This window comes from Chlamydomonas reinhardtii, chromosome 11, assembly GCF_000002595.2.
Source record: "Chlamydomonas reinhardtii strain CC-503 cw92 mt+ chromosome 11, whole genome shotgun sequence".
NCBI lineage: Eukaryota > Viridiplantae > Chlorophyta > Chlorophyceae > Chlamydomonadales > Chlamydomonadaceae > Chlamydomonas > Chlamydomonas reinhardtii.
In genome coordinates this window covers 2,503,861-2,513,511 of record NC_057014.1, presented here as the reverse complement: position 1 = coordinate 2,513,511, position 9,651 = coordinate 2,503,861, and the positions used below count along the sequence as shown (strand labels likewise).

The 9,651-nt window shown below is 62.4% G+C and overlaps 3 protein-coding genes across 3 annotated transcripts; 2 read left to right on the top strand and 1 right to left on the bottom strand.

Annotated features, from left to right (window-relative positions):
* Positions 1 to 28: 28 nt before the first annotated feature.
* On the top strand, positions 29 to 5,685 carry CHLRE_11g475900v5 (uncharacterized protein). The gene is made up of 12 exons (XM_001701956.2): positions 29 to 520; positions 618 to 694; positions 848 to 1,111; positions 1,511 to 1,618; positions 1,766 to 1,821; positions 2,318 to 2,410; positions 2,580 to 2,691; positions 2,974 to 3,152; positions 3,337 to 3,436; positions 3,593 to 3,646; positions 3,878 to 4,054; positions 4,208 to 5,685. Exons 1-12 carry the CDS (start codon positions 163 to 165, stop codon positions 4,349 to 4,351), a joined length of 1,722 nt encoding a protein of 573 aa, XP_001702008.1. The 5' UTR covers positions 29 to 162; the 3' UTR covers positions 4,352 to 5,685.
* Positions 5,686 to 5,931: 246 nt separating this feature from the next.
* On the top strand, positions 5,932 to 8,343 carry CHLRE_11g475850v5 (uncharacterized protein). The gene is made up of 6 exons (XM_001701957.2): positions 5,932 to 6,055; positions 6,131 to 6,188; positions 6,278 to 6,490; positions 6,870 to 6,995; positions 7,259 to 7,348; positions 7,685 to 8,343. The coding sequence occupies exons 1-6, from the start codon at positions 6,017 to 6,019 to the stop codon at positions 7,747 to 7,749; spliced, it is 591 nt and encodes a 196-aa protein (XP_001702009.1). The 5' UTR covers positions 5,932 to 6,016; the 3' UTR covers positions 7,750 to 8,343.
* Positions 8,344 to 8,345: 2 nt separating this feature from the next.
* Positions 8,346 to 9,617, bottom strand: CHLRE_11g475800v5 (uncharacterized protein). The gene is made up of 5 exons (XM_043067622.1): positions 9,453 to 9,617; positions 9,197 to 9,271; positions 8,814 to 8,885; positions 8,530 to 8,577; positions 8,346 to 8,443 (listed from the first exon to the last, which is right to left on the bottom strand). Exons 1-5 carry the CDS (start codon positions 9,561 to 9,563, stop codon positions 8,420 to 8,422), a joined length of 330 nt encoding a protein of 109 aa, XP_042919627.1. The 5' UTR covers positions 9,564 to 9,617; the 3' UTR covers positions 8,346 to 8,419.
* Positions 9,618 to 9,651: the final 34 nt, after the last annotated feature.

The window sequence follows — 9,651 nt, the reverse complement described above, 5'->3', positions numbered from 1 at the left end:
GGGCCAGTTTTTGTTCTGCTAAACTGAACTTGTGACTTTTGACCTGCAGTTTCCCTGCTGTAACGTCTCCACCTCTTAACCTTTCGCTAGGAGTAGGCGGGCGGAGCAGCGCCATGCCCCCCAGTCTCAAGAACGGCTTCCAATAGGCATGGTGCTAGTGTTATGGCCGTGTATCTTGTCTCAGTGCGCCTCCCTACTGGAGAGGGCGTCTACCATGGGGTGACTCTTGAGCCCTATGTGCTAGTCAAGCGCGGCGAGGCGACGCTCAATGCGGAGGACATCCCCGAGGAGGGCGCTCCGGAGGGTCAGTTCCAGCTGCGTGCACGCTGGTACCGCAGCACTCTACCGCGTGGAGGAGCAGTGTGCAGTGTGCACCCGGACAAGGAGGCCAGCCTGCAGTGCGTAGTCTGCACGAAATGCCGTGTGGCCACGCACCTGAGCTACCACTGCTCGGTGGAGTGCCTCAAAAGCCACTGGCACTTGCATCGGGAGTACCACAAGCAGCCGCCCGCGAACGGAGGTGCGCGTGGAGTCGTCAGGGGGCGTTGCAGAAAGCTTGAAGGCCCGCTGCAAGTGCGACCAGCACGTTGACCGGGCCTACTTCGCATGCATGACAGGGACGCTGGAGAATGGTGTTGACGCGTCAAAGACGGCACACGGCACCAGCACTAGCGGGCTGGAGAGCTGGATTGAGGTGAGCAGGGCACAGGCTTTCGCGAGGCCCGAACGAACTTCCTGAAACTTGAAGCAATTTGTCAGCCAACAAATTTTTGGGGAGTCGCTGCAGTCAGCTGTCGCGCAGTCATGACCGTCCGGGATCGCTGACGCCTCGACAACGCTGCTGCAGGTGGGGCGCACCCGCGCGTACACCCCGACCTCTGACGACGTGGGCTATGTGCTCAAGTTCGAGGTGACGGTGATCGACAAGCTGCACCCCTACGCTGCGGACTTGGGCCGCACGCACACCCAGTCCGTGTGCACAGCGCGCGTGCGCCCTGCGCCCAACCCGCCCGTGCGGTCGATGGTGCAGATGGTGCCCCCCTCGCAGCAGTCGAACGCGGGCCGGTTCACTATCCTCACCTACAACCTGCTGGCGGACCTGTACGCCAAGGTAGGGGTGGACAAGCAGGCGAGGGGAGGCGAAACGAGCCCAGTCTCTGGCAGGGCGAGGGGGCGCGATGGGGCCACGAGCCGAGGGATAGGGGCGTAGATTGTGGGCCCGTCGTGCTACAGTAGGGGCAAAGGCGGCTGCGTACCGGCATCGGCAGCTGTTGGCATCGGCAGCTGTGTTGCCAGGGCATCCGCGGCTACCTGGTGCTTATGGGCCGTTCCCGGGTTCACGGGAACGAACCGGCGCATGTGGCAAGTTAGGGACGGCGATTGAGGAGTTGAGAGTTGCAGTTGCTGACCTTAAGGGTGCGGGTATTGGGCGCAGCACCAGCGCACTGACAGCCGGCTTGCTGCTTCTCGGGACGCGCTCACCTCTCGGCCTGCTCTCCCGCTCCCGCAGGCCGACTTCTCCAACTCGTGCCCGCCCTGGTGCCTGCACTGGCACTACCGGAAGCGGAACCTGCTACGGGAGCTGCTGGCGCACAAAGCCGACATCCTGTGCCTGCAGGTACAGGAGCGGGTACCGGGTTGCACTCCGCATCATCCGCTCTTCTCTAGCCCATCGGGTGTGGCCAGCGAACCCAGCACTACCGATACTGTCGCCCTCACTGACCATGTGGCCCCACGTCTCCACCGCCACTGTCTTGCAACGCAGGAGGTGCAGTCGGACCACTACGTGGACTTCTGGGCGCCGGAGCTGCAGCGCGCCGGGTAGGGCGGGCAGCAGTGCAGGGCGCGGTCTTGGGTGGGAGAAGCGCAGAATGCGCTCTGGAAGCGTCCTGGAAGAGGGAGGCGCCCGTGTTGTTCGGCTTTGGTGAAGGGGCCGCGGGCGGTTGGTGCTGGAGTGGGCGTGGTTCCTGGAGAAACGACCATGGGATTAAGGAGGACAGCGAGCCTCTGCGCGTTTAGCAAACGAGGAACTGGGTGTTGAAGCAAGAGCACGGAAGCCAGCGGACAGGCGCGGGCAGGGGTGCTGGTCAGGCTCCGGAGCGGCCAGCTGGGGTGTGATCGCTCGCACCACCTGGCTGGCTGGACCCCACATTCACCACGTCGAGCCGGCCTGTGGGACAACCAGCGGAGGAGAGGAGCTAGAGCGCGTTCCGGCCGGGGCCAGCGCGGACAGTTTGGTCAACAAATCCTAGATGCAATTCTCTAGCACGCTTTTCCAAGCTCTGCACTCCCCGCGTTTTGTCACGCGTACTTGTAGGTACGTGGCCATCTACAAGAAGAAGACCACGGAGATCTACACCGACAACAAGTACGCCATCGACGGCTGCGCGACGTTCTTCCGCCGCGACAGGTGGGTGGAACTTCTGAGCGGGCGCTCACCACGGGGGGCCTGGGGCGGCGCCGTTAGGCGCCATGTGATGGCAATTGAGCTAGTACACGAGACGCGTGCCTGCATTGCATGTGTGTGTAATCGTGGGTATCAAACTTTAAAGCTGCCTTCGTCACAATTGCAACCACAGGTTCTCGCTGGTGAAGAAGTACGAGGTGGAGTTCAACAAGGCGGCGCTGAGCCTGGCGGAGGGCATGACCAACCCGCAGCAGAAGAAGGCGGCGCTCAACCGCTTGCTCAAGGTGGGGGCACCCGGGCGGCGGTGGCCGCGTGCTAGCTAACTAGTGGAGTCTGGAGCTGCGGTGTTGTTGGGTGGGGGCCGTTGGGGCAGACGGGTTGTTGTTTAACATACTCAGTGGACCGGGAGAGGAACGCGTCTGAGGATCATTGGGTATGAGTGTACGCCACATGCCGGCATGGACCAGGGCCGCGCAGGAACGCGCTGTGCGCACCACCGTCCTGCTCCCTGCCTTCCTCCCTCCACCCCCACCTTGACAACCCCTGCATCTCCACGCCGCCCGCAGGACAACGTGGCGCTCATCGCGGTGCTGGAGGCCATCGAGCCGGGGACGCCGGACGCCGGCAACCGCCGCACGCTCATCTGCGTGGCCAACACGCACATCCACGCCAACCCCGAGCTCAACGACGTCAAGATCTGGCAGGTGCACACGCTGCTCAAGGGCCTGGAGAAGATCGCGGCCAGGTGAGCAAGTTGGGGCGGCCAGCGACCCGGGGTTTTGGTTGGGGTATGTTGGTGCTCGTCAGGGCTAAGGACATAACGGCTGGCTACGAAGAGCGCGGGCATATACAGTACCTGTGTCCCACCTGTCGGCTCCTGACCTGACCTGGCCTGCCTGCCCGCCGCTTGCGCCCCCTCTCCCATGTAGCGCGGACATCCCCATGCTGGTGGCGGGCGACTTCAACAGCGTGCCCGGCAGCCCCGCGCACTGCCTGCTGGTCAAGGGCAAGATTGACAGCAACATGATGGTGAGCGTCTGGCGGCGGATGGCGGGAAGAACGACGCACTGAGGGCGGTTGATTGAAGGAGTTGGCCACTGGGCATGTGACTAGAGTGCAAGACTGGTCTCGTGCGGACGGTGTCTTGACTCGCGTGCCGCTCGTTTGCTGGTGTCCGTCGCGCAGGACTCCGCCAACGACCCGCTGCACCTGCTGAAGGACCAGAAGATGTCTCACTCGGTGAGAGCGCCCCTCGTCCTCGGTCAGCTGCGACCCGTGCCCGTGCCATCTGCCCCCCTGCCCGGGTTGCGGGGGCGTCTCAAGGCGCAGCGCCACATGCGTATGCAGATCCCCCTCCATGCACGACAGCTGCCCCGCGTGCCTTGCGCCGACGCAGTCTTGTCTACCTGTCTCTCAACCCCTAACTCTCAACCCCTCGCGCCGCTCCCTCCCTCCCTCCTTGTGCCACAGCTGCCGCTGTCCTCGGCCGTGGCCTACCTGCACGACGCGCCGCTGTCGGCGGACGGGCGGCTGTACAAGCAGCGGCAGCGGCTGGACGCCAAGCACCACGAGCCGCTGTTCACCAACCTGACCAAGGACTTCAAGGGCACGCTGGACTACATCTTCTACACCACCACCAGCCTGCAGGTGCGCCGGTTGTGGCCCTGGGATCACAAACCTGGGCCTAACAATGCATTCGCTTTGGCGGTCGCGTGAGCTGGTAATGCAGTCGTCGGCGGCGGCGTGTTGACTTCCATATCCGGGTCCCACCCTCCAACTCATCACCCTTGCCCTGCGCAGCCCACGGCCATCCTAGAGCTGCCCACGGAGGTGGACGTGGCGACGCGGCCAGACGACACGACCAACCTGTCGCTGCCCAACCAGCAGTACAGCTCCGACCACCTGGCCATCATGGCCGAGTTCCAGTACAAGACCCGCGAGTAGCCGGGCGGTGGTGCTGGGGCGGGCGCGGCCGGCGGTGGAGCTGCTGGAAGCAGCAGCGGCTGGGAGGATCCCGGAGGCTGGCGCGCGCTGGGCGTGCATGCGGGGTCAGGAGGCGCGGTAGGGCGCCGTGGTGGTGCTGCCGCCTGCGGGCGGCGGCGCACGAAGTTGGACGCAGGCGGCTGGAGGAATCAGCAGCGGAAGCGGCTGGGCGGTGCAGCGGCGGCTGGCACGCTGGCTGGCGAAGCAGGAGGCGATACAGGAGGCGTTCGGCTGGGCTGTACGGCTTGCGGCAGCCGGGTGCCGGGCGCGCCGAGCAGGCGCTGGCCCTCACGGCGGCAGGCAGCAGCCAGGCGCGGCAGGGCGCAACGCAGCGACAGCACTGTGCGGTGGCGGCAGCAGTAGTAGTAGCAGCAGCGCAGGCAGTGACAGACGTTGGAGCGGCGGCGGCAACACGAGCAGCAGCGAGTACCGCATGCTGGCTGCGGATGCGATGCATGGATCATGGCTGCAGGAGCCGGCAGCAGGCAGGGGCCCGCCCGACACGGCGGGCGGGTAGGGTGTTGGGATCATGATAAGGATTGCGCCCGAAACGGGGCAAGCTGTAGGACTCAGAGCAGAGGAGGCTGCGGGAACGCGGCCAGCAGCAGTGGCCGGCGAGGCCTTCCGCGGGCGACAGGCTGTGTGCCAACGCCCTCTGTGAAGCATGGGCCGCCATCCAGCAACCCAATGGCGCGACATGGACTTTGACGCTAGTACGGTACACGTGGTGCTAGTGTTGACCAGGACTGGCCGCAGACAGTTGGCCGCGGCTGATGACGGGCATTGCGGCAATGTTTTGGGCCCGGTCGAGCAGTTGTTTGGTTTCTTTTTCCGTCATCTTGGATGCTAGGCGATGTCGGCTGCATTCAGATACAGCGGGTGCAGCGGCGTACTGCGTACATGGTGTTGCTGCTGAGCTGTGAGGGAGCGTGCCCTAAGCGTTTCATCCGCGTTCCGCCGGCCACTTTGCACTAGCTGGCAGGAGCGCAGGTTGAGGCAATAGCAGCAGACGTGCAACTGTCGAGACTTGACTGATTTTGGGCGCTTTTACGCCCCTTGGAACAGAAGTTTGACGATGAGGCGCTTAGGTCCGCTGGATTGATGTGGAGATGGGAGTGCTAGGCCCTGGGCGGCGACCTGGAGCTCTAGGTTCCGTGGCAGAGTGGGCACCCTGGACAGGGTGCGCGGCCTGGCTGTCTTGCTGTGCATCAGACCATATTCTTTCTTGCTGGGGCACATGTCCCCGTGCTGTTATCCTGCGAGGCTATTTTCGCCGTGTCTTCCACTGCGTCGCACAACTGGCCATGTTCCATCACGAGCGCCTCCAGGTCCGGGTGAGGGGTCGGCACACTGCCACGGTACTCAGCTCAAGGCCGAAACGTGCACGACAGCTTGAAAGAATACACTGCATCAGTTTACATAGCGTGGTCGCAGCATTTAAGCCACGCACGCCTCCGACGGTTGAATTGTGCGGGAAGTGGACCCAATCGCGTCCGCACTGCTCTCGCCGACCATGTCGAAGACAAGAATGCGGGTTTAGAGTTCAAACACCTGTATCATTTACAGGACCCTTGTCCAAACCATTTTGCCTATACTTGCGTCCCCCTTTAATTTTGCGCCGTTATCATGAGCTGCCTAGCTCAACGACCTGTGCTGAAGCATCGGGTGCGTATGCAGGCTTGTGGAAACATTTAGGCGCGTCGGCGAGTGCTGAGAAACCACATACCCCGCATCTTGCAGGCCTCCGCCTGCTGCTCGGCGCCAGTGCCCCGGTGCCGGAACACCATCGTATGTCAAGGTAATTGTACATGTATCGGGCTCGCCTGATGCAGCTGACCCAGTTGCTCGGATGGCTCCATCATCTTGAACGTTTTCCTCGCCGCGCAGCGTCGAAGCCCGAGAGCGCGGGGCAGCGTTCAGCAGATGAGCAGATGCCGCCTGCCCGCCACCAGCTGGTGGATCTGAGCCGTCGCACCATGATGCTCGTGCCGCTGTGCTTCTGCGCGGCCGCCGTGACCAGCGGCCCAGCGTCCGCCGACGGCAGCATGCCCGACCCCGCCAACTCGTGCTTCGAGTGCGACGGGACCGGCATTGTACCATGTGAGCTGGGATTTGAGTGCTGGGATGGCAGGCGGGCATTATGGTGCGGCAGCTGTCGACGCGGTGGCGAACAGGGGGGGGGGGGTGCGTCTCCGCCACTTTGTAGGCCATTACATTTGTAGGCCATTACAGTTTGCCCGGTAGATCCGTCATTGCGGATGGTATGTATTTTCGATTCTCCTACCCGCTCCATGCTGGAGCCTGTAGTGCTTCTAGCTGGGCGGCTCTAGTAGGGCGTCAAGCCTTCCGGGTTCCGGCAGTGCATCTACCTAACCGTATGGCTTCTGCACACGCCTCGCCGTCGATGGGGCGCACGACACCGAAATCCAATCTCCATACCTCCGAATCTCCCCACCTCTGAAAACTTGCGCCCTGTCAGGTGACATGTGTGGCGGCACCGGCAAGTGGCGCGCGCTGAGCCGCAAGCGCGCCAAGGACGAGTACGAGTTCGTGGAGTGCCCGCAGTGCTACGGCCGTGGCGCGCGCATCTGCGGCCGCTGCTTCGGTGGGTGGCGCGCGGGGCGCATGGTGGAGCACTTAGGAATGAAGCGCGGCTAGAAGGACTGCGGCAACGGGAGCGGCAACGGGAGGAGCTACAGGCTACTGCTGGTTGAGTGCGCAGGGAGTCCTTATAGGGCCAGAGCCTGAACAGAGATGCGCGGCTGGGCTTGTGACCCACATGCGCATTGCGCACAAGCACCCAGACCAACGCTACGTGCGGGCGCTGATGATATGTTGGTACCCGGCCTGCCAACGTCCCCGCTGCAGGCACCGGGTTGCGCAACGTGCGCGGCCTGCTGCGCAGGCCGGAGGCGTCCCTGCTGGTGCAGAAGATGCAGACCGGCGAGCTCAAGCCCGGTGCGTTGTGGCTGGAGGGGAGCTTAGGCAGGACTGGTGGGACTGTGGGCCGCTGGGGCTGGCGGAATGGTAGTATGGGGGCGGGGGCCCGGCTACCGGTGGGGTATTGGAGGGACGCTGCGATGCAGCGCGATCGGTCGGCTGCAGTCAGCACGCTCTTACATGTTCAAATGCTTCAAATACGTGCACTTGCGCGTTTGCACGGCCTAGCTGCACAGGCACATTCGTGCTCAGCAGAGTGCGTCTCTCTCAGTATAAAGCGTCAACAGCACCCTGCTCTTCAATAAACTTTCCTCCGCCCTACCATGCCCTCTTCACATCCTCCCATCCACACAGGTGAGGTGCAGGACCTGCTCACGAAGGCCAAGGAGGAGATGCGCAACGGCGGCGGCGCTATCTAAGCAGCCTCAGGGCCGGCATTGGAGCCTTCTCAACAGCGATACAGCTGGCTTGCCACGACTTCCAACACCTTATGGTTGAAATGGCTGAAATGGCGACAAGTATGGCGGGACCGGAAGAGGAGCAGGCGACGGATGGGATTGGCCCGGGCTCCTGATCTTCACTCCACAGTACATCCGCAGCAGCCGCGCGAGGCTGGGGGGGAGACGTTTTGGTTCGTTATCGATTTGCGTGTTTATATGCATTCGTTACCAGTATTGACGTCCGGGAATGGCATTGACATGGGGCCTGGATCCCACGGCCCACAGTGTGGTAGTCAGCGCTGACGCCCTTGAATCTTGTGGAAGATGACTTAGTGTCGTCGATGGTGCCTGGATAGCAGTGTTCCCTAGGGGTACAGGCCTCCAGGCGGATGGCGCTGCCATGCCGCGTCAGATGCACCTGCGCTATTGCGCGGTGTCCGGCTTGTAGTCGCCGCGTTTCCATGCCTGCGCACAAGTGTCAATGAGGAAGCCGTGATCGGCGTGAGCACGTTGTGACTGCACGTTATGATTACTAAACGCGAGTACGCTCTGTAAAGCCTAGCCCATGCCGACGGATTGCAAACAATACCACCCAAGGTTCTGCCAGGTCCGCCTCGGTGCAGCCCCTCTGAGCATGGAAAGCTACAGGTTACTTATGGGGTTCCCTGGGTGACTGGGCTCAAGCAGCGACCAGAACGGCTTGCAGGCACAGTGGCGAGAGGGGCTGAACTAAGGCTGAAGAGCTCCCAAATGACCCACCACGAGAGCCTCAATCAGCCGCACAGCCTCTGTGTGCCCACCCTTGACCTGGAAGTGGAAAGCAGGAAAGGGTTGAGGATCACAGGCGAGGACCGCAACACACGGATTGGCAATGAGGTGCACCCGCACGCCAGACTCGTCCACAGAGCCCCACCTGCCTTTGCTCGGTCGACTACATGCCAGCGCAAACGCTATCACACGTGTATCCAATGATGATCTACTCAAGACCTAGTAACAAGTTCTGATGCGGCGTTTCCTGGGCACAGTCCCAACGCGGCACTCACCACTACTCCATGCTGCTGCAGCAGGACCGCCAGCGAGGAGCGCTCTGGGTCGTTGCGCCCGAACTCGTCCTCCTGGTGCCGGGCGAAGGCATGGGCATGTCACACAGCTTGCATGCGGCTCCATACGCGATATGTATCTAGGGGGGGCATCCATACAATACATGATTCTGGAGGTGCGGGGTTGCCAGCCGCGGTTGCCAGCCGCAACGGCAACTGAATGCGCCCAGGCGTACGGCACGCAAGCGGTGGATGAGTTGGATGGGGTGGGCGGCACACTGATGCTGTGATACACACACAGCGCAAATGCAGTGCAACTGCATCCCCAGTACTCTACTGTGGACGACACGGCCAAGGCCACGGCCCGGAGAGAATCCGCACCTCACCAGGTATGCCTTCACGCTGCGGCGCTTGCGCGCCTCCAGCTCCTCCTTGGTCTCCTCGGGCGCATCTTGCACAACCTGGCGGAATGTATCGCAATTTGTAACATACATAGGCATAGCTTGTGGTGTTCAGGTTGCTGAAGCGACTGGGTGCCGTGACGGGAGGACACAAACCGGGGCCATGCCACGCCAAGGTCGTGGGGGCCGTTTACGCGCCCCTTCCAGATGTCGCGAAGGAATGTATTTGTGGCTGCCTTACCGTGCTCGGTGCGTCCGTGGCGAATGCGACGCGCGCCCCAAGCTGCCCTTGCCCGCCTGTGACTAGCCGGGAGCGCGCTGCCCGCACAGATGATTGCAACAATGTAAACATTTTTTAGCTATATTATCAAGGTTCTTCCAGGTGGAATGCCGTGCTGCACCTTAGGAAGGTGTTGCATGTGCACTTCATTCAATCGCAG